The sequence below is a fragment of the Cygnus atratus genome, chromosome 20 (assembly GCF_013377495.2).
Source record: "Cygnus atratus isolate AKBS03 ecotype Queensland, Australia chromosome 20, CAtr_DNAZoo_HiC_assembly, whole genome shotgun sequence".
Lineage (NCBI taxonomy): Eukaryota > Metazoa > Chordata > Aves > Anseriformes > Anatidae > Cygnus > Cygnus atratus.
Window position 1 is genome coordinate 10,018,266 of NC_066381.1, and position 23,991 is coordinate 10,042,256.

At 47.6% G+C, this 23,991-nt stretch overlaps 1 protein-coding gene across 4 annotated transcripts in view; it reads left to right on the forward strand.

Annotated features, from left to right (window-relative positions):
- The first annotated feature begins 4,175 nt into the window (after nt 1–4,175).
- Nucleotides 4,176–23,991, forward strand: part of AATF (apoptosis antagonizing transcription factor) — a 52,513-nt gene continuing 32,697 nt past the window's right edge. For all 4 annotated transcript variants that reach the window (XM_035561142.2, XM_035561141.2, XM_035561143.2 and 1 more), the window contains exons 1-6: nt 4,176–4,281; nt 6,530–6,718; nt 7,333–7,749; nt 8,269–8,406; nt 22,715–22,829; nt 23,145–23,349. In XM_035561142.2, the coding sequence (XP_035417035.1) occupies nt 4,197–4,281; nt 6,530–6,718; nt 7,333–7,749; nt 8,269–8,406; nt 22,715–22,829; nt 23,145–23,349 (1,149 nt within the window). In that variant the 5' untranslated portion in view covers nt 4,176–4,196. The remainder of the gene's footprint in view (nt 4,282–6,529; nt 6,719–7,332; nt 7,750–8,268; nt 8,407–22,714; nt 22,830–23,144; nt 23,350–23,991) is intronic.

Below are 23,991 nucleotides of genomic sequence, written 5' to 3' on the forward strand. Positions count from 1 at the left end.
AATAGTATGGCTAAAATGAAAAAGGTCAGCTTGGAAAATTACATTTGCTTGGCAAAATGTTGGAAAGATAAGCTCAGCTCTGGCTTGTAGCTATTTTTGGACAGTGTGCAGTCCTCTGTATGTGGGTCAAATTCTGCTGTTGATAATGCAATTCAATTAAATTCAGTAGACGCGACTCTGGTGCATGTAATTCTCGTGGCTCTCTATGGGAATCCTGCCACAGATTGCTGCCTGCAGACTGCAGCCCAACTTGCTCCCACCACTCTGCTCGCCAAGGTAAGAACCAAACGCCGAGTGCTACTGAGCACAGGTTACGCAGTAAATTATTCAGTGTCGTTGCCTGAATGGCTCTGCATGTCCAACACGTTTCCATATTTCTATATTTAAGAAATGCTCTGAAAAGATGGATTTGTATTAATAACCTGTAATTATACAGACACACAAGTATGATATGGTCTTTCACTTCCAAAGCTACCATCTAATCTGACAATTTCTTAAAAGATGACAAGCGCCACAAATCCACAGGAGCAAAAGAAGCTGAGTGTGAGAAATTAAAAATACTTTTTTGTAGCACAGACTATTCAAAATTCCCTTGTTTATCTGTTATGTGTTTAGGGTGTTATTTCCATTTTAGCAAATAAGCATGTAAATAAAAAGTAAAATTAAGAGGGAAAATGCCAAAGAAATTATGTCAGTTAATTTGATGGCTTCTGCTTATAGTTTATAAACAGGCAGAGGGTTTTACGGAACGTACTGTCATGCATAAAAAGGCTTTCATGATTGTCTTAAATTAAAATGTTGTCCTGGTTTCAGGTAGGACAGAGTTAATTTTCCTCCTAGTAGCTGGCAGGGTGCTATGTTTTGGATTAGGATGAGAAGAGCGCTGATAACATGCCGATGTTTTAATTGTTGTAGAGCAATGCTTACACCAAGCCAAGGACTTTTCAGCTTCTCGCTCTGTCCTGCTAGCGAGCAGGCTGGGGGTGCAGCAGGAGCTGGGAGGGGACAGACCCAGGACAGCTGACCCAAACTGGCCAAAGGGGTATTCCATACCATCTGACGTCATGCTGGACAATATATAGGGGTGGCTAGCCGGGGTGGGGGGGCCGGCTGCTCGGGGATAGGCTGGGCATCGGTCAACGGGTGGTGAGCAATTGCATTGTGCATCACTTTGTACACATTATTACTATTATTATTATTATTATTATTATTATTATTATTATTATTGTTATTGTTATTATTTTCCCTGTCTTAATAAACTGTCCTTATCTCAACTCACAGGCTTCACTTTCCCGTTTCTCTCCCCCATCCCGGAGAGGGAGGGGGGAGGGTGAGCGAACGGCTGTGTGGTGTTTGGCTGCCAGCCGGGCTAAACCACAACAAATGTATTGATATCATTTTTGTACAAATATTCTCCCACACGGTTATGAATCCAAACCACAGCAGCATGGTTTGAGGGCATGTGAACCAGAAATTAAAACCGAGTCTGAGAGTCTGATTTAATTACCCTGCTAAGTGAAAGGCAAAAGGGAGAGAATAAACTGTAAAGAAGGAGCCTGTGTTGGTGAAATATTTTAACAATCCATGACTTTAATACAGTCGATTTTGTTTGATGTTGTTTTATGCCGAGTGAATCTCTTTATCAGAAATTTTAGATGAACAGCTCCTGCAGCCTTTTGACTGCTGATGAATGGAGCTCTTGGGTAACGTGAGCAAGCGCCAGCATGCGAATAGGCCTGAGGGTCAGAGCCTCCTCCGGTCCTCCCCGCTCCGCAGCAGCGCAGGGGAAGGTGCACGCGATGCCTGCTGCTGATCACAGCGTGATTTTTCCCCTCTTCACGCTCATTTTGCACCAGGGTGAATGGCTGATGCACGGCAGAAAAACAGGTCCATAAGATTTGACGGGATCCCTCGTGTTTACAGTCGTATGCAAATTTTGCTGGGTTGGGGATTTATTCTGAACAATTGTCCCGTTAATCTCAATGAGTAAAATTCTGATTTCACCAAAATGAGCAACAAAAAAATCTGTTGACTTCAAAATGCCAAATTTTTGCTTTTTTACTTAAAAGAACTCATGTGACTCACTATGTATCTTCTATGAATTATACTGGGCATGTTCTATTTAACCACCACTAAAAGCTTCCTCCCTTTATTGATGGGGCTATCTATTATTTGTTAGGTTAGGGTAGAAAACATCCCCTTTTCTCTGTAAAGTGCAGAGGTTTGAAAATGAAATTATGCATGGGGCTATTTAAAGACATTCTTTGGGTGGATACTTCCAAGTAACTGTTCAGGTAAGCACTTGTTTCTGTTACTTAGTTTTCTATAGATTTATTTCTCCAGACTCCTCCCTTTGTTTATAATGGCGTCTTTTACTCTGGAAACAAAATATCTGTGAACTTGAAGAAAAAACTAGAAGCAAAGCCAGCAAAGATGCACCATATACTTCTGTTTTGGAAAACTGTGTCAGTAACAAATGTGACAGCAGCGCTTAATTTCGCATCACTGAAGCAATGGCAAACCCACGCAATATATAACACATAGCATTATACCTGTCAGTCACACCATGATAAAATAAATACGAATAAAGTTGAAATAAAATGAAATACTTGACCACATACAATCCCAAGGGTTTTGTTTGCAATAAAAACGTGCATTTTCAGTGAACACTAGTTTTTTATATAAATTTAACTGCTGCATCTTCATAGTAGACAATACTAAACAGTTTACACAATCAGAGGATACTTGAGAGGGGGAAAGGGGTGTGTGCTTTTTCTTGTTGTTGTTTCGATTTCCCCCAGTCTTCCTCTACCTTGGTGCCTCTCAGGGCTCCCAGCCCCAGCTGAAGTTGGCAGGTAGCAGAGCACTGCCGGGGCTGCAGGAGGAAGTGGTAATTAATGATATTCCTCTGCCCTCTGTAGGACAACCGGCTGCACTGAACACTCCTGCTTCAGGGAAATAAAGCTGGGTCCTGGAGTAACGGAGAAACGTGCGCCACTGCTGCCTGGCTCGTGCGTTTCTGCATTCTAATTAGAATGCATGTCTGGATTAATTTTTATAGCATTCAAAAGCAGATAAGCAGCGGGGAAGAGTCTTGTGTTGACAAGAAGGGGATGAGCAAGCAAAGCAGCCTACTCAATTCAGCTCTGAGCCAGGGCTTGAGCCAGTCCCCAGCTGAAGTTTGCAGCTTGCTGCTGTCACTCTCACAGGCAAAGCCCAAGTGCCAGTCGTGCAGTGCCCAAATACTGGAGTCCAACCTGACCGCCTTAAGCTGTTTGTTCATTTTGGGATGCGAAATTTAGTCCCGCATCCACAACTCCAGTTTGAGATGTTGATTTGGGTCTGTGCCAACCTCACAAATTACCATTCACAAATGGCAGGTCTCATCTTGTGTTTTGGGGCCACCTCACCCCACAAAGCTGCCAGGAGAAACGAAACAGGCAAAACCAAGAGGGTCTGGGACTGGTGTAGATGTGGTGCAGGGACCCACCCGCCACAGCTAGGCCGAAGGGCAGAGCCTGCCTTTCAGATGTCACGTTTGTGACAGGGACACTCGCTTAAACAGGGACCGCAGCGTATTTACCACATGGGACAAGAACTGAATTAATTCACTCTATGTAGTTAGCAGTACTAAAACAAGAAGTGCAATGTTGATTAAAAATAAAAATAAAAAAAATAATTAAAAAGGAATATTTTGCATTATGTAACACGACTATGCTTTTAAGCAGCTAATCACCATTATTGTGCCTTTCGGCTCCAGAGCACTTGGCAAATATTACTTCTCCCACCTCAGACCGATACAACGACCATCGTTATTCCCATTTTAGCGACGGGCAGAACGGGAAACGCACGAGCCGTGCGGCGCAGCACACCCGCACACCCCCAGCGCCCCCGGGCTTGCTTGGGGGAGCTCGGGCGTTAGATGCGTTCGTTTTATGTGCTGACAATTTCTGCCCAAACCACCCCACGTCTCCTAACGCAGACATTTGTCAGCTGAGGGGCGGGATGGGAGGCCCGGGGCCCGGCACAGGAATGACCCTCGGGCTCCGTGTGGGGAGGCTGCGGGTCCCTGCCCGGCCCCGCCGCCTCACGGTGCCCCGACCCGGCCCCGCGGCCGCCCCGCCTCAGCTCCGCTCCGCCCCGCCGCCCGCCTCTCTCCCTCCCTCCCTCCCTGCCTCCCTCCCGCCCGCGAGAAGATGGCGGCGCCCTTGGCGCAGCAGCTGGAGGAGCTGCTCAACCCCCGGCCCAGCCTCCGCGACCCCGAGGACGACGCGGAGGAAGGTGGGGGGGAGTGGAGGGGAGGACGGTTCGGTACCTGCGGGGATGCGGCGGGGTGGAACGGGCCGGAACGGGCTGGCACGGGACGGGACGGGGCCGCACGTGGCGCCTCAGCCGGCCGGGGGTGGTGGCTGGGGGCACGGCCCCGGAGCTGCCCCGCGGTCCCCGCTGCGCCCCTCGGTCTCCTCCGGTCGCGGCGGGGGAGGTCGGCGCTCCCCCTGCGCCCCCCGGCACGGGGCGTCCCGCAGCACGCGGGGCTCGGGCGGCGCCACCCGGCGGCACCGGGGGGCGCCTCAGGGATCGGGGGCACCTCGGGGATCGGGCCCGGGGCCACCTCAGGGATCAAGCCCGGGACCAACTCAGGGATCGGGGTTACCTCAGGGATCAAGTTTACCTCAGGGATCGGGCCCGGGGTCACCCGAAGGGACTAGGATTACCTCAGAGATCGGGGTAACTTCAGGGACCGGGGTCACCCCAGCGGCCAAGTTACCTCAGGGCAGCCACAGCGTGGGCTCCTGCCACAGGCTGCGACAGGCCAGGGAGCGGATCCGGCTGGAAACTTCCAGGATAAGAGACAAAAAGGAGCTGCTCTGGGGCTGATCTTCCTCCTGGTAGTCCACCATAAACGTCCATGGCTGTAGACAGGCGTGGGCAGCGTGGCACAACCTGGGGCTTTCCTGGTGCTGTGGGTGCGAGGCGCTGCTGTGAGCGATGGAAGTAGCAAGATTCACTGCTGGAAGTAGCAAGTTCACCATCGCGCGCTGACAGATGCTGGCTTTAGGAGGTACTAGGCACCAGTCCTGGTAAGCATTGTGCTGGCTAGCCTCATTCTTCTGCACAGGTGTATGAGATAGCACTAGTGTCTTCTGAGCTAAGCAACATCGCAGTTACTGTTGAGGAAATGGATGTAGCCGGCAGAGACGTCTTCCTGTTTTTAATAATTATGACTTATTTTCAGACTTTAGCATAGCCCGAGACCTCCTGAGCAGTCTGCAGAGTGCTACAGGACAGACCGCATCTGCCCCTCTTGCCCAGATGTTCCTTGGTGCTGAGCATCTTGCCAGCCACTGGTAGTTGGAGTGACTGTTGAGGCCAGAGCTTGTTGCCTTGATTATGAGCAGGTTTATTTGCCCCCCTCCCCTGCCCCAAGCAAACACTATATGGGAGGCATTAACATTTGCAAACAGGCATTAATAGAGCACTTAGCGATGTTCAGCCACTTGGATCACTCAATTGGTTGAACAAAGCTAACCCTGTAATTTTGCATACAGGGTGTCTTGCACATGATTGAAAATAAGAAAGGAATATGGTGTGGTGAGTTCTTTTTGCTGGACTACTCCATTCCTGTGTCCAAGGGAAGATGGGTATGAAAGAGAGTAGTAATCACAGTGAGATTATTTTCTCTGCTTAGCCATTCTAAAGTGTTTACATATTTATGTGACTCAGATATATAACAAGAGGCCAAAGTGCATCAGAATTGCAGTTTTCCTCTTTGAATCTGTGAGCGTAGGGTGAACGAAGGCATTCCAGCGTCGCTGAGATCTCCACCTGGAGGACCATGCTTTTCATGAGACCCCCATTAAGTTCAGGGGTCTGTGGAAGGGCTTGGGTAGCCTTTGCTTGTCTAGTGCTTCTTGTGGATTCTCTGAAATGAAGAGAGGCAGGTTATGAGTATAGGCAGTGCTTATTAAACAAAAAAAAGGCATTTGTTAACAAATACTCATCTCTGTACTGCAGGTGAGCCCCCTGGTACCAAACCTGTATATAGAGAAGTCCAGAGTAAAGAGAGGGAGACTGGAATTGGCCGGTTCATGTAACATCTCCTGTCCTCCTGCAAAGGTTACCCTGGCAGTGGAAGGTGGAGAACACCTGTGGCAACATAGAAGTTGCAGGATGTTTCCTGAAAAATGGCCTTGGAGCTGTCTGGTTCTTAAGTATTACTTTACTCAGTAGTTTCTAGACAGCAGTGGTCCTCATCTCCACGAAACCCAGCTTTGAGGCTTTTTCTCTGCCTTTGATTCCTCAGCAACCTTTCCTACTTTGCAGAGAGTTAGTGCGCTGACTTCCCTTCCCCAGGCAGAAAAGCCCAACTCCTGTGTGGGGCTGTGTTGCCATCCAGCTCATCTTTGCACCATATTTTTGTTGGTGACGGGTTTTCTGCAGAACAGGATGGCTTCTTTCTGCAACTACTTTTTCCAGTTTGAAATTCAGTTCAGTTTAGACAGCCTCCTTTTTTTTTTTTTCCCTACAGCTACAGTTGCTAAAGTGATTGACAAATTTGAGGATGAAACTGCAGATGACATTTTACCTGTTGGTAATATACGGAAAAAAGCTTCAGCCTCTCTCTTAGAAGCTGATAAAAGGTACAGTGGAAAAGCTACGTCTCGCAAAGCCTTGCAAGAGGAACTCTGGGGAGATGCTCTGTCTGAAGAAGAACCTGGTAAGAAATCTCATTTCTTTCCCCTTTTCACTGGACTACTCAGAATTTTATGCTAGCATGTTACACTGCGTTAGTGCTGTCTGAACCAAGATGATGAACTTTAGATCCCCGTTACAGGGCACTAAGCGGGTACAATTAAGTGGGGACCTTCTTGAAGTGCCTTCCTGAAATTCAGGCCGTATTTTTTGGCGTGAGGGAAGGGGAGATCCCAGAAAAAAGGTCCACTTCCTCAGACTGAGGGAGGACCGTGAGCAAGTGTAAGGTGAGGCTCAGCTGGAGCACTGTCTGAACGTTGTGTGGAGGACAAGAAAGTATATACAGATTCTCTAAAGACGCACACAGCAAATCCTGGCTGCCTTGTTGGCTTATTATGTCGGTGTTTCGTGAGAAAGGCCATCAGCTAAGCCATGGGTGTACTAATCATTGCTACAGAAAATGAGAGCTAAGACCGTTCTGTGGATATGGCTTTGTGCTTCCATTAACTAGTCAACGTAAAAAGTAGAACGGAGCATGGAGCTCAGAGCTCAAACCAGTAGGCACTGATGGTGCATACTGCAAAACGACAGATTTTGCTGTTGAGTAAATAACTTTTTTTTTTCTCTTTTAATTAATAGCTGAAGAAACATTAGATGAATGGTACAGCGGCAGTGAAGACGCAGAAGACAATGGCAGCTTAGGCAGTAAAACAAAAGAGAAGCTCAGCAGTGCTGGCAGTGACCAGGAGGATGACTTGGAAGATGACAAAGAGAGTGATCCATCTGCCAAGGTCACGGCACCGAAGTTCAGTTTCCAGAATATCACAGACTTTGAGAAATTTACAGAGGGGATGGACGATGTAGGAAGCAGTGAAGAGGAAGATGAGGATGATGCCAGCATGGAAGAAGGAAGTGATGAGGAGGAATATGAGGGTGAAAACCACAGCGATATAAAAGACACCAAAGAGAACGAGGATGATGGGGGCGTGATGACGTTCTCAAAAGGACGAGAGACTGAAGAAGTAGAAAAAGGAAAAGCGGTGAAGAATCAGCTAGGTTTGTGCATGTTTGCTGTGTGTTGTGGCATGACTTTCACCTTGCTGACACTGTAGAAGCTGTCCGTGTTAGGAGCCACTTCAGCACGTTAACATGCTGTTAGCGTACTGCGTGTGCATGCTGCAGCAGCCCCAGTCATTTGCGAATGTTCCGCCAAATGTGCTGTGCAAACTGGTGTCACTGCTCATACAAAATCTAATGTTGTGAAGTGTATTTATCTACTGGCTTAATTGAGACAGAACTGAATACACTTGTGGTATGGACGGGGACTTCCTACGCTGCTAGTGCTGTGCTGTGGTGCAGATACTGCTGCTCTTTCTCTTTGGAGTGTAGTGCTGGATGCGGTTTCTTCTGATAGATTCTATCAAACCACCAACCTCCATTTGCAGGTTGACCTTTTAACTGGGGAAGCAAAGAGATGATTTTTTGCGATTCACAGAGTTGCAGGATTGTAGAATGGTGAAGGAGCAAGTGCTTTGGCTCACTAAATAGTTGTTTTGTTTTCTCTCTCTTATGAAGCGCTGTGGGATCAGCTACTGGAAGGGAGAATCAAGATGCAGAAGGCGCTCATAACTGTCAACCGTCTTCCACAGCCAGATACTTTCCCAATCTTCAGGAAGGAAGGTGGACAGGAATTTGACAATGCTGTTGAGAACTGTAAGAATTCTTCCAACTTTTTACTTTGGGTAGACTGCTGTAGCCAACACGTTTTCCTGTGTGGAAAAGCGTTAATGGGAAAGTGGGGGCTTTGCATTGCATGCGTCTCTAGTATTAGCTGTTGGTTTGTATTGACTTAATCATTAATTGGGTACTATGCAAACATAAAACATAAAGTGTTTCCTACCTCTGGCAAAAAAAAAGTCTCCTGGCACCCGTGTAGATACGTAAGTCTCGTTGACCTCTGTTGGCGGCCTGTCTTGTTGCTTACGCAACGTTGGTAAGCCTCAGCTCGGGTCCTGCTGCTGTTTCTACTTCACATGGAGGTTGAAGTGTGCTTATCAAATTTAAGTTCTATATTGGGTCTGAGAAATAATTGTCTTGGTTATTGCTGTTTGGTGCGGAGTTGGGATTCTTCTTTCTCCCGAGGTGCCATGAGCGTACCAGTTTTGTGCTGGGTCAGTGACTGCAAAGATTTGCCCTAACCAGGAGTAGTGCAGCATAAAGGAGAGGGCCTGAGCTGTCAAACCAACAGCAAATATCTTTTCGGTTTGGAGCTGCTTCGTCTGCTTATTTTTTAGGGTCGCTGTTAACGATACTGATCTGACTTGTTGGTTCTCCAATATGACCAAAAAAAATCTGCGCACTCCAGCTGATAAACACAAAGTGCTCGGCTTCATTGTGTTATGGATCTGTGTAATTTATTAATGCTCCAGTTTGTATGCGCTGCAGTGCACGTTTGCTAAATTTTGACCTCGGATGGCACCAGTTATCATAAAACTGGATTAGGAACTTCTGCCATGATCAAACCTAACCCCGAATCTTGCCCCTACACCAAGTTTTGACTGTCATCGTACAGCTTATACCTGCTCTGAACATGGTGGCTAATCAGCTTATCTGGAGTTAGAGCAGGTGAGACACTTTGATTTTAAAGTTAGCTCTGCTGCTTTAAATGAAGTGATTAAGGAAAAAAAGGCGAACTCCCAGCAATACTAAGCTGACCTTTCAGTGAAATGCATGTTATTAATGTATTTAATGAGATGCATTACAAACTGCACCGAGCACCATGTTTCATTACAGGTCTAAAATGCAATATCATTAAAGACCTTTAACAGAAACAATGGTTGACATTTTGATATTTCCCATAAGCAAAATACGTCCACGAACATGGTGTATGATATTGTACGCAGTACAGCAGAGAGGTTAATCTTTCAGTTGCTCAGTCCGTTAAAGGAAAACCCACTGTTAATAACTGCTCTGTGATTCCCTGCCCACCCTATTCTCATAATCTGGACAGGAAGTAGCAGTAGTTTGCTCTGATGTTCCTGATAACCCGCGTTCAGGTTCTGTGTTTAAGGTGTGAAGACAGCAAGAAAATAGAGCTGGAGCGATCTGGGCAAAGTTAGCAGAGAAAACACTTGGACTGACGGACGGGAAGTAACGAATTTAGGAACATTCTGGTGCTACTGAACTTCCTTAGTGTTTGCGGGTGTTCTGTCAGGGACCACATTTACATTCCGTTTTTGTTTTTATTTTATTGAATAGCACTGTTGTGGCTGTGGCCTGTCCGTTCAGTAAGTGAGACTAAGTTCTTTTTGAAAAGATGCACTGTAGTATATTTAAAGCCTTTCTTGAATTGATGGACCTCAATTTCTGAGGGCAATCTCACTTTTCATAAATCAGCTTCCAATAAAAGTTCTGGTTTTCAGCTGGTCGAGTAGCTTGGTGGGTTCTATAAAAGAAACTTTTTACTCAATTCTAAACGGTGATGTAGTGGGCTAGGTATACATTTCTGGACTCTTGAGTTCTCCTCCCACTTGTGTTACCAGCTCGTGGGTAGAATCCCTTTCTTCAGACAGGAAAAAAATGGGAATTGTGCACAAGAAGGTTTGAAGGTCAGCCATTTGAGTGTGAGCTGAAGGCAAGGCTTTGTAAATACCGAATGTTGAGGTGGTTGCATGGCACATAACGTGCTTCAGTCCTGGGCAGGATTTAGGTTAATTGTGACATTGACACTGTTTTGGACTGAGGATCCTCTTCTTTCAGGGAAGCCTCAGCACTTTTTTCCAAATCCACAAAATAAAGTTGGCATGCTTTCCTGCTCTTCATTGAACGGGAGGAAATATTTTGGCGTGTAAAGTCACAGAAAGTAGTCAGTGCCAAAAATCCAGACTCTCAGTTTAAATTGTAGTCTGCTGAAGGCCAGGGGGCACAGAGAGCTCTCAGCACCCTGCTTTCTCTGAGGGCCTGTACAAGTCCCTTGCATCTCTTTAAAAGCTGCCCCAGAATGCTTCCAGCAGTTTACCCCATTTTATTTCATTCCTCGTGAAATTTCTACTCCGTGCTCACAGGAAGGATGAGGGTTTTGAAATGGAAAACAGATTTCCAGCTATCTTCCTCTTTGGTATCTCCCACTTGTGACAACTCTCCACGCAGCTAGTGGCAGCAGTGAGATTCCCTAAAGGACTGAGCAGAATGCTGTAAAGGAGCAGACAGCAGTGAGCTGTGCGGGTTTACAGCCAAATCTGAGCAAAATGGTAAGGTCGTGCATGTTTGCCAAATTCTGAAATTGGAGGTTACAGAAACTCAAGTGTTTAATTTATTTTTGTAATCTTTTGTAGAAAAAAAAAATAAAAAATGATACAACGTGCCTTGGACAGTCTTGGATTCCTGAGATCTCAGGTTCTGGTGGATGATTTACTGCAAAATTGCTTATAAATTGAAGTAGAAAATGTTTTGCAGACCTGGCAGCTTTCAGGCTTCACACCCATTTGTCACCCAGCATTTCCCTTTGTGTATAGAACAAGAATTAATTAGGCTGCACTGCAGGAAAAGTTTATGGCCATAATTTATATAGGATGAATTTCTGTTTAAAGAGACAGCATTGCTTTGTTTGCACTGTCTTACTTTTTCTTTCGTTCTTTTTTTTTAATCTTTAATTATATTCCAGATATTTTTTTTCCGGTGTTCTTTTTACATACAAATTGGAGACCAAACTGTGATCTTGGAGCTCATGTTTATTCCTGCTTTGCATCCATGGAGAAAGTCTGAGTGGTCTTTTAATACTGAAATCACAGTGGCTGCGCTCTGAATGCAGCGCAAATTTTTAATGCACTGCACACGTGAACTCCCACAGCTTACGCTCCTGAGGTGCTGCTGCCTGGCGTGGTCTGTTTCTCCAAGATATGTTTGTATTCTCTTGCACCATGTCTTCTAGTCTAGTCCAGGGCTTGAGATGTTGCCTCTGTTTGGGGTCTTGCACGTTCAATTAATGTTTTTCATAATCAATGCAAGTCAGAATTTGCAATCTGCTCCTGATTTGCACATTAAAGAGACCCATTAATTAAAAATTCCAATCCCTGGCATGTTCCCGCAGGATCCTTGCATTATTTACATAGAAAAAGAGTGCAAGGTGCAAGTTTCTGTGCTGCGTCTCTGCACAGATTGCATGCCTGCCATTCATATTTCTGTGTATGTTTTCAGAGGGGAAGAAGGTTAGAAGTAGATCTCATGAAAATGCCACAAAACATTACCTCAAGGGTAAGAGAGAGTCAAAGCAGGGGTGGAGGCAACGTTGGTGAAGCCATGTCCAGTGTCAGGAATTAAACAGTTCTAGGTCTGGGGCTTGTTATGTTAAACCTTGATTCAGTAACAAAAAAACCCACACAGCTAATTGAGGGGAGGGGGGACAGCCGCAGCTTTAAGAAATGATCTCTCTCCAACAAAGGCTGGAAGCTGTTGTGTATGCCCTGGATAGCGGGGATTCCGAAAAGGGCCGTGTAGCTCTGTTCTAGCTACTTTAATTGCTGTCTCTCTACAGTTACAGTTAAAAACACTTGGCTGGGGCTGTTTCAGTGGGTAGTAGTTTGACAGTGATACTTTAGCTTCACAAAAATAAAAAAGAAATGGGAATAATGTGTTATTTTCAGTTTTAGTTGGAGGGGTGAGTGAATAAAAGCATACAGAAACCCCCGCGAGTCTTGCAGAAGGCAAGGTGCTGATGGACACGGCCAGGCTTTGAAGTGATAAGTAGTTGTCTGTTTTTTCATATGTATGTCCTTTCACTTCCCAAGAGTTAAACAGGTCCCTGAAATGCAAACTACCAGTTGAATTATTTTTTTTTGTCTTTGACTTGTCTCTCAGTGGTCTAAGAGGAAATCCTGGAGTCCCAGGTTTCTCCAGTGTAAGCTCAAGATGAATCATTTTGAAGAAATGGAAAAAACCACCAGGTGTGGTAAAAGGTAGACCGGCAGAGTCTGTAAGAATGAATTTGCTCATGAGAGGAACAAAGGCGGTGACAACAAATATTAACTGTTATTTACACTTTGTAGAGCTGTGGAGAAGTTATGCAAAGGTTTGTGATCAATAAGAAAATAAACCTGAATAAAGTGAATCAGATAAAAAAATCAAATGAAATGCTCCGCGTGCTTGCCAGGCCATTATCCCCAAACCTGCTTGCGTTATTAATGTGTTCGCGGAGCTGCAGCTCTGCCTGGCAGCGGCCTCAACTTTTCAGTGCAGCGCCTTGTCTGCTGCACAGTTAAAAAACTGTGTACAGCTCTTAAAATTTTGCTGAAAATTGTGTACCTTTTCCCAACTCACAGCGACGTTGGGCTCTAAGTTGTACTCTCGGTCCGCTGTGTACCTTCTGTTCCTGATGGCTGTGACGTTCCTCTGGGTTGTTCATCCAGGGACATTTTGTGTGACCAGGAGCTAGTGGCACTGCGTCCGTGCACAGGGTGCAATTCCACTGTTCCTTGTGTGTAAGGATGGTGCATAAGCTAGAAGAAAACCTTGTTGCCCCCACCTTACAGCATTTGCATAGCACCCTTCAAAGTCCCTCCAGAAGGGCTGTGTGGCTCGGTCGCACGCAGAGGAGAGCTTGCGCAGGAGACGGAGTGCTGACGGTGCCGCCCTTAGCGCAGCTGACTGACAGCAGTGCTGCAGAGCACGAGGAGGCCTCCCTCACTCCCCAGCTGCCTGCGCCCTGCAGGGGGGCAGTGGCATGGTGCGTTTTGCCTCACGGGGAAGTGAAATCTCCGGGTGGAGACCGCTCCTTTTTGTACTGCGCAAGTAGTCCTGGCGGCTGGCGCAGGTGTGGATGATGTGTTTCTTTGTGACCACTCTAGGGATGCAGTTAAACCTCGAAATGGGAAATGGGAGTTGCTGCCTGACCAGTGGTTCCGAGCCCTGCCCGTCTTTGTCCGTACTGATTTCGGACTGCACAGTATTGGAGCATGTGTGCATTTTAAGGTATTCAGTATGTGCTTTAATCGCTGTGCTGTGAAGAAACTTTGTTCAGAAGGAAGACACGGAAAGCTGAGAGAAGGGAGATGAGTGTGAACTCCACGTGAAGTTTGCAGGAAGCAGCTCGCTCTCCATCCCCTTCCTGCAGCCAGTTTCTGCAAGTGGAGCCAGTTGCTGGAGAACCTACGTTACACATTGATTTGTCATTCCCTGAAGGCAGTATATGTATCAGGGGCTGCGAGCCAACGGTTGCTATTTAATTACATTTTATTCAAAAGTGGAGCTAAGAGGTGCACTTACAAAATTTTGCAGGACTCGCCTGTAAGGAGCTGGGTGTTTGGCACCTTCTGGGAAATGAAGGAGAAGCTGGCTTCTGGTTCCAAGCAGTGCGGTCCAGTCCAAACGCTTCAAAATGCTGAAAAGGGACTCAAAACAGAAGGAGAGATTCTGTTTGCTATCTGTTTAGTTTATCTGGTGGTATTTTTTTATGTTCTCAGTGTTTTTAATGGAGGATATTTGCTCTATTCTATTACTCCGATTCTTATCTTTTTTTAAAATATATTTACACGTACATGTGTGTATTCTCTACAGCATCCATGTAAGTCATGTCCAAGAAGCTGACTAAGCATTGGCTAACTTAGAATAAGATCAAGTCTGCTTTAGATCCCGGAGAACCTGGTCCACGTCCTGTAGGAGAGGCCGTGTTTGACGGAACGTCCTCCTCTCCAGCTGTGCTGCGTGCTCTGGGGGGCTCCCCCATCTTCCCTGCTCCCCTGCTGCCGTTGGATGTCATTTTCATGTCTAGTTAGAGACAGGGCATCGTGTGAAATGTGCTTTATCGATGTAGGCTTGGGATTTTTCGGAGAAGCCTGTAGGAATCAGCTGCCAATAATTTTGTCATAATTTCGTTATCGTCTCAATTCGTGGATTGCTTCTAACAGTGAGATGCAGCCATGTGGACATCTGGAGAGGATAACGCCGAACCACGGGGCAGGGTAGGTGTCACTGGGGTGTGGGGAGGAACTGAGGCGCACACAGATTATGCAGTTTCCAGAGGCACAGAGCAGTTACAGGATTCATTGGTGCTAGGCAAGATCGTGGACTTAAATATATTCTTGCTTTGAAGATTTTTATGGGGAGCCTGCACAAATGTGTGAGAGCAGAACTGGGTTTCAAGCCCGAGTGTAAATTATCATGATCAGATCTAGCCCACTTAAAACTGGTAGTTCATTTTAATTGAATTGTATTAGGCTAGACATTTTATGAATACAAAAGCATCGTGCTTGTCAATTCATGCAGGGTTGAATTTGATTTAAATGGACGTGGATGCAGGTGTCCCCAAATTTCACCTTTCCTCTCTGATCTAATGAAGAATCTATTCAGCTCTTTGTGGGACTGAGCCAAAGCCTGTTGACGTTAATGAAGACTTTACTCTCAACCAAAATAAATGAATGAATCAGGCTGGTTTTTTTACTTTCTGTTGTGATGATCCCATGCTTTGGAGAGCTTTTGCATTCTGCATGTGTGGCAAGAAGAAAGAGGGAAGAGATACGAAGTGCAAAACTTTAGACAAAGGCGCAGATCGCACTTGTAGGGCTCAGTTGGGCAGTGGGGGGTGAGGTGTTGTCCATGGCAGTCCCAGTGCAAAATCTGGGCTGTGCAAGATACCAGAAAAGTATTTTATGGCCTGTCCTTACTGTCTGTGAATCATTTGGCAATTCTGTGTGGGAGGTAGCGGAGAAGCACAGGCTATTTATTGAATGTGGAGTTTGGGGCTTTTTCCAGAGGAAGAAACGCTTGCCCTTCTCCGCTGATTGTCAAGGCTGTTAGCCTGTGGTGTTTGGTCTTTTTGAGCAGAATTTGTGCGCTTCCCTTGTATAGATGGGCTAAAATTGAAATGCTCCCGTTTATAGGTTATCTCCGTAGCCGTATGTGTTGGACACTGTTAGCGTTTATCTTAAAGCTGTCTTAAATTCTCGTGCAAGAACTGGTAGGAAAGTACGTAGGTGTTGGCCTGATACACCCGAACTCCAGACCATGGGATTACACCACACTTCAAGAACATCAAATGGGTTTGCCTACACTTGAGTTTCTCAAGATAATTAATAGCTAATTAAATTGAGTTCAGCTAAATACTTGTGCATGTTGGTCTGTGTACTGCACAAACAAGGTGCAGGGAAACAAAGGCTTGCGAAGCGTCCGGACGAGCATGTGCAAATGTCAGCTAACTCGAATTAATGGGCAATTGGTTACCTTGAGATGGAACCTCCCTGCTTGTCATGATAAATGTAATTAATGGCCCGGTGTTGTGTGGGGAGGTCGCTCTGGATGGGCTAATGTTCCCTTCTGGCCTTAATATCTAGATAACTGAAATTTCACGTTTCCTCTTCCGTTCTCGTTCTTGCATGTGTACTTGGGGACTCCTGCGTGGCAGAGACTGGAATGCGTGGTGTCAGCCTCTTTACGTTTACAGTAATGTAAAACATCAGTTTTTATAAATCTCATTTCTGCACGCCCCGTCCCTCCCTCCTTTGGGCTGATAGCAAAAGATGACGGTTGAGGCGAGGCAGTAGAGCATGAACTTCGTGGAGGGGTTTCTGTCTCTGCTTTCCCAGCTCTCCCCCTCCCCCAGCCACTGCTAATAAAATCCTTGAATAGCAGGCCTTTTCTTCCGTTGTAGCATCTAGTTATTTTCTTTACTTTTAGCAAACTCATCTGTGTCTGATCCTGTTGTTCTTACTGTCAAATGCAGTCATATTGGAGTGAAAGGGAGCAATTGAGTACCTTCTGCAGCTCTGGGAGTCTGTGAAAGCAGTGTGCAGGATTGGCTCCTTTGTGCTGAAGGAATAAAATTTTCCCCTCTGCAGAAACTTTTGCATCATTTGCATTCCAATGGAAGCAGCAAATTGGGCCTTTGGTGTGGAGCAGACCTTTTTATCGCAATCAGCAGAAAAGCCGGCCTTTTTCCTACCGTCTGCTGATAAGAAGCCAGGGACTCGGTGTTTTGGGAAGGGTGAAGGGAGAGGTACTCCCATTATTTCCCAAAACAACCTGGACAGATTTACAAGTGCTTTGTGCTCGGCTTCAGCTCAAGTCGATGAGAAGCGTACGCGTATCAACGTCGCCTTTGAAACAATCCGGTAGCGCTCCGCTGCCACAGGAGCTAGCCTACGATTCCGCCTAGGCTGGCCCCGTAGCTCCTGTCTCTTAGGCTTATCGGGAGCTTTGTACTTTGTGCATCGTGCTTCTGGGGCACCGAGGCACACGAGGGTGCAAGTCTGAGGACTGCCTGCTGGCAGCGAAAGTCCTGCTGGTCCACGGTGGTCCCTGGCAGTGGGTTCTGGGGTGGGAATACCAGCACGGCTGTCGTCCAGAGCCCCGTGCTCGGGGGTGCGGTACTTCTAGGATTCCCCCCACCTCTTCCAGGCTACCGACACTGCTGTGCTGGTGGGAATACAGAGCCAGCTCCAAAAGTACTACTGACAGACTTCAGAATTATGATACAGTGGAGCTCTGGTGTAATTCTTTGTTGAAGAAGTTAGAGGCCTAAAATGTTAAGGCTTATTGTTATTCTGAGTTGATAATCTCTGCCTTGCTTTAATAATTTTTCCTCATGCCTGGATAGCCTGCGAGTTGCACAATAATCACTCACACAGCTTTGTAATCAATGCCCAAAGTAATAGGATTCCGCTGGCCAACGGCAATTAATAAATTTGTGTCTTTTTTAAAACACTAGCAAGTCGGGCCTGAAATACGACTGACTGGCTTTCCTCATTTGCATATTTATTGCAGTGGAAAAATTCTTGCCGAATGATTGATGTTGAGCCTGCCTCTTGAATTCCAAACAGCACATTATTATGAAATGAAAAATGCCGGCCATACAGTTGATTAAAGTTGAAGACAGTGGAATCGGTGTTTTTTAAGATTGTGGGAGAATTAAAGGCATATTTTAATAGATGTTGACAAGAAGTGAACTAACAAAAGCAAAGCAAAGGATTTGCTTGAAAAGATTTAATCAAACGTGTTTCTTGGGGGATTAATTGCTGGGGATGACTAGTGCAAGTGGCTGGCTTGTGGATTTGAATGAGAAGTATTGTTCTCAGGCCAGCGTATCGAGTGCCATTCTGACCTGTAGTTTAACTCCTGTCCCCGGGTCGTCGGAAAGCAAGGAGAATTCCCCCTCTTCATCTGAGCGTCGGGATGAACGCGTGTACCCGCTAACGATACTTTTCATTACGTGCAGCTATTAAAATAAAGCAGGTTGGCTTCGCCTCCTCGTTTACGTTTGCGTAACGTGGCAGCGTGCCGGCACCGCGCGTGCTGGGCGGCGGGGACGCGGTCACCTCCGGCGGGGGAGCTCCGCGGTACGGGGCGGCTCGGCTTTGCTCTGCCAGCCGTGGTCCAGCCTTTGGGTCCTTCCTACAGCCTGAGGAGGTGCGTGGAAAATTAAAAGCTCGTGTGCCGACAATATTCCTGTGATGCCAGATCCTCGGGTTTAATTGAGGGGAAGAAGTAGTTAATTTCCAGCTTTGGTGCGGGCTCCGAATTTCAGCGGTGTCCTGTGCGGGCGGTGCTTGGCGCTGGTCTGTGGGGGTATTGGCACAGCGGGGCCCCAGCACCCCGTACTGGTGTGCAGAAACAGGAGGCCCGGTGAGCAGTGCCCAGTTCTTCCAGTGCCTGGTTCTTCGGCGCGGCTGTGGCGTCGTCACCAAAGGCAGTGTTTCCCACCCTTCCCTTTGGGTTGGGGAGGGTAGACCTCAAAAAAAGCACTGTTTCTCTGGCTCAGGGCTCTCTTTTACCCGTGAGCTTCCAAATGCCGTTTGTTCCCAGCTGCCTTTCCCAGCGCTTCTCCTCCTGCACTCAGTGGAATGAAACCCTGCGAGTTTTGCCCCAATTTTCGGGATTCCATCCCTGGCTGCCGGATGGATGCACGCAGCCGGGCAGGGAGGAGCTTGCCCGGTGGAGCACTTTTGGGAATCCCACTGGTGGGCTCTCTGTGAATACCTTTGAAAACGTGCCCTCGAGGCACCTGCTTTTTTCCAGTGACTCGAAGCCTCTCTGCGTGAGGCCGCTCCCCGCTGCTCCCCGCCAGCTGCTGCTCTCCGCAGCTGCTTGGCAAGATGAAATGAGACCCCATTTTTAGAGGTCATGGAAAAGAGCGCCGGTGTTTTTCTGCACAGGAAGCTGCCTTGCTGTAGAAGGGCCGGATTTACAGCGACGGGAGGGTCCGGAGGCCGTCACGGTCACAAGTCCCCGGTGCTGGGGTTTCGGCGGCTGCGCAGGTGCCCTCCGTGTGCGCGTGGTGGGGCCGGATCCCTGCAGCCAGCCCCATACCAGGGGGGTGCCAGCAGCAGAGCAGGTTTGTCTGTAACCACTGGCGTTGACAAAATCGATTGTTGTGGTTTGAGAGCAGTAGGACAGATTTCATCTCTGGTGGGTCTCCTGACACTTTGATACATGGCAGTGCTATCCCTGAATGGAGCTAAATACTCCAGGGCTGCTTTGTGACTGGGTGAGGGGATGTATAAAATGAGAACGTGTGAGGGAGTATTAACAGAAAGGCACACTTTGATTTACTGAGACCGGCTCCCAGCTTCCTTGCTGGATTGATATGCTGTCTGCTGGATCGGGAACAACTTTTTCACTCCTCTACACAAAATGAAGGGGCTCCCGTGGACTCTTCAAAGTGACTCCTACAAGTGAGCGTCTTGCCACAGCCTCTCTGGAAGTTACAGCCAAGCCGTGTGTGCTGTGTTCTGGTAGCAGCCTGCAGGTGGATCCGCTCAGCACCCCTCCTCCTTGCCCAACGGGCAGTTTTAGGAAAGGTTTCATGGAAGGAGGGGGGCATGTTGTCCTGGGGCCAGGTGGCCTCTCTGTGCATGGAATAGGAATTGGCGGGGGGATCTTAGTTTCTCGCGCTGGAACGCCATAAAGGCATCCAGCTGCTTTTGCTTTTAGGGGAGTGCCGAGCCGCCTGTCCTCAGAAACACAGACGGACGTGCCGCAGTAACTCCTGGAAAGGGAGGGGGTTTGAGGTTTGTCCCACTGACGGTTTCTGGACCCTCCTAAGGATGGATGGTAAAGGTGTGAGGCGTGCCGAGGTGCTGTGGGCTTTGTTCTGCGAGCGGAGCGGGAGGCAGCAGCCTGGTGGCTCTCGCACGGGAGGACTGCTGGGTGGCTGCCTTAACGCACCGGTGTGCTCGACAGCTCCGTGTTTGTGACTTTTCTGTTTAATTGTCTGTTTCAGACGAGGAGCAGCATTAAAAAAAATTATGTGCTGGAGGGAGGAGGAGAGCAGGAGGGTTAGTGCCTGGCTTTCCTTCAAAATGACAGCGCGCAGCTATGAAACAGTTCGCTTTTACGCTGCCTTCGTTCACAAGTGGGTTCGGTCTTTTCCCCAGCGCAGGCGGTGTAAAAGCAGATGAGGGCATTAGAGGGAAGAGACGGCGAGGAGACTGGGAAGCAAAGAGAGTCCCTTCAGGAATTAACTGCGAAATGGGTAGGGCTGGGCTGGAGGGGAGGAAGGCAGGGAGGGCGACACTTGGCTTCTGACGTTGGGTTTCCAGCACACTTAAGCACCCAACAGTAACGGCGAGAATGCCATCCGGTAGCGCTGTTAAATACCCAAGAATTGAAAGCAGGAAATTACCCAGCTGTAAGAGGCTCATGATGAAGCCACTGTCTGCAATAATTAGCCCCCCCACCTGGTTAGACACATGGCCGTTGTCTTCCCTGCCCTCTCCATCCCCTTCACTCCAAATAAAATTGCTTCCCATCCCCACTTCTGTCGGGGTCCGTATCTCAGAGCCCGGGGGAGCTTGAGCCTGTCTTTATTCCTTGCCTGCTTGCCGTGGCCCTGATACACCCCAGAAGAGCTGGAGTGCTACTCCAGTTGTAATTGACAGGATCAAAGCCGCCTGGGGTGCATTAGCGCTGCTGCTGGAGGGTAGGCAGCGGGTAGAAAATAAACAGTTTGGGAAGCTCTGGGGACGTTTAGCTGTGTCGCAGGCAGTCGGAAAGATTTTTGCTGCTGTAAGCTGTGCAGTCAGGGTGGGGTGGGGGCACTTCTCTCTGCAAATGATGCTGTAGCTCAGACACGTACAGCAAATGCAGTTTTAAGGGCTTTTGTCTGTCTCGTAGAATTGTTTTGATGCTAGCACACAGCTGTTTTACAAGTACAGCAAACCTAATCTCTTAACGGGTTACAGAGAAGAGCTGTTGGAACATATCTGTGAGGAACCGTGGGCCGCGGGAGGCTGAGTCCAGCTGCTGATCTGCAACAAAAATCTGAGAGCGTCTTCTCCTTGACAGTCCTGTTACGGAGGCCAGGCAGTGATTTATCTGAGGACGGTGACAACTAGGCAATATCACAGTGGTAACATAAGAGAGATTGAGACCTCCGAATGTCTGCGCTGATTTCTTCTTGCACCGTCTACGTGTGGCTGATGAAGATTTGCTGTTCATTCTACCCATGATCTCTGTGTCCTCCAGTAAAAAAAAACAAAATACCAAAATCAGGTGGTGCAAGGTTCCCTCCATCCCGTTATGCTGGCTACAAAGCAAGAAGCAGGTTTGGGAGCTGAGCAGAACGACCCCAGTGGCATCACCTCAGCGTAGGAACTGGCAGAGGAGCTGCCAGGAAGCTCTGGGGCGCGTCCCCCCAGCCCTGCAGGGCTCCTCCTGTGCTCCAGACAAGGCCTCGTGCTGTCACCAGCGGTACTGTGTCCCCGTGGGGACTGTCTGGGTGCCTGGGGAGGGAAGCCAAGCCTGTGCGAGCACATCCTGCGAGAAAACAGAGCCCAAAGTGCTGTGGGCTGCAGTCCTCCAAGCGGTGCATTCCTCCCCCTTTCAGTGGTGCCTCTCTGTAAAAAAAAGGTACAAAAACGTACAGAAAAGGCAATTCACCCACGTCAGGTAAATAGAAATTAATCTGTGAGGTTCGGTTTAGGTTTTTGGATAGAAGAGTGCTAAGTGTTTTTACCTGTAGGAGCTGACCCTGTGACTGGCAGGTGGCAATGTGCAGAGAGTTGGTGCAGGCCTGGACAAACACTTGTTTTATATCAGCGTTCTGCAGGGAGGCTTGTTGGTTGCCGCAAAAGAACTGTTTTTGCAGAACAGATGCTGCAGCGGTGTGCTGTTAACCCTTCCCTACAGTCGGCTCACTGCGTGTCCGCGGAGAACATGAGATCGTTGAGCAGAGATTGTTTGCTCTGCGTCCGCACAGATACAGCAAAATTGCCAGCTATGAGAGCCTTCGGGTAGGCAACACCAGAGCTACCGTCAGGATTTGTGGCCTGCGTTTCTGCTTTTCTGATCGGAATCCTCTCATTAAACTTGCCAGGCCATCGTTTAAGTTTGCCTCGTAGATCAGATCTTGCTACGTTAAATTTTACTTACAATCTAATTTTTATACCTCCTGCGTGGTGAGCACAGCGGCACAGAAACCAGCAATAGTCACAGCCCTGCAGGAGTTCATTTTTTCTTCTTGCTCTCCCTCCTTCTGCTCCCTATAGCACTCACGTGATGTACAAGAAAGAAAAGGGAGAGGTCAAGCCTAGACGGGATGTGCGTATATACATTTTCCCTTGTGCTGTGTCATAATATTTGACTGGAGCTGGCATCTATCACAAAACACAGGACAGAAACGAGTTAGTCAGCAAAAAGGTTGTTGTGTGTGCCGTGAAGCCCTTCTGCACACGTTACTGTGTTTCTTCAATGTGTTAATCCTTTAGGCTCTGCAGGCTGAATGTTTGTCAATGAAACATTAGATCAGTGTACTCCCGCTGTGCAGCCAGGCAGAAGTTTAGAAGGCAGTCCTCCCTCCCTCCCTTCCTCCCTGTCTTTTCAGAAAAGAAGTGCTCTTTCTTAGTGTGGTATTGTTTGACGTTAACAGTTATAAATCAGCTTGAAGTTAAACTCACAACTCTAACTGCTTAGAGAAAAACGTGTAATTGGACGCACAATAGCTGTGGCAGAAATTCAGATTTGAGCTGAAGAAGCTAGGTCTTCACCAAAAGCACGGATCTGTGGAAAATCCTCACGTGTGTCTCTTGTTCTGCAGGCTGTAAAGCTGTGGAGGCGTTGCTGGGAGTACTAGTGGACCTTCAGGATGAGCTGCTTTATCAGTACCCAGGCACGAGGCACCTGGTGGATGGAAGACGATCAAAACCTGAGAGGTGAATACAAAACAAGACAAGACCTTTCTGAATCATTTGCTGTCCAGCTAAGCAGGAAAATGCACAACTTTCTTGACTCCTCATAGCTTTCTCTGCTGTTCTCTCCACTGCTGTTGTATCTGGGTGACCGACATGCTGGACATTTACATTCCCTAGCCTGTTTTGTTGTCTCTGACAGTGGAGAAGGGGCTACGCCGTGCCTCTTCCCCATAAGTATCACCACGGAGTGGAATGACTGTGAGTTGTAGTGGAGGGGCTGTTAAGAATTCAGACGTTGCTTTACACAGGGTGTTTATTTTGTGTGTTTTCTTCTAGCGATGATGAAATTCCCAGCAGTAGTGATGAAGAGCGAGTGGTGGAAGCTCAGGAGAAGAGGAGGCGCCTCCCCAAGCGAAAGCTGGCGATGGAGGACTACCCGGACTTCCTCGCCAAGAAGTATGCTGACTTCAGGACGTATCGGAACAGCGTCCTGCAGAAGTGGCACGAGAAGACCAAGTTGGCATCTGGCAAAATGGGCAAGGCAAGTCTCTGTGTGTGCTGACGTGCTTGCCATTAGCAGAGGGGTGTGGCACGGCAGTTAATTCGGAAGTCTTCTCTTACGGATATTCCAAGCTAGGCCAAGTGTTACAGCAGTAAGAATTAAATACACAGGTACATTCTTTTCCCCAACCTCAGTGGAGTTTGGAAAGAATCTTAGCCTTCAGATTTCAAAGATTTGTTTTGAGGGGATGGGCAGGAAAATTTTATCTCAGGGGCAAATGGTTTCCCAAAGTTTTTTACTGTTCTTTCGTGTAGTATTGGTTTTCTTCCATCTCAGCTTCGCTGGTCTCTAGCAGCAAGAAAGCTCTTTGAAAATGCCGTGTTACTGGTCAGCAAGCTGCTGGTGTTCTACCACAGAACTAGTAGGGGTTTCTGTGGCCCTCCTCCTCCACAAAGCGTATACTTTAATACAATGGGTAATCATTTCACCCTAATATCCCGGGTCTCCTAGCGTCTGCGAGTTAATATTAATCATCGAGAAGTTCATCTGAACCAGAACAACAAAAGCATTTTATTAAGCCAGGCCTCGGATTGCCTCGGGTTGGGAAGGGAAGGAGAGAGAGAGACAAATAAAAAAATGCTAGCAAAAATCCTGCAACAAAGCCCAAACCCCCTCCTCTTG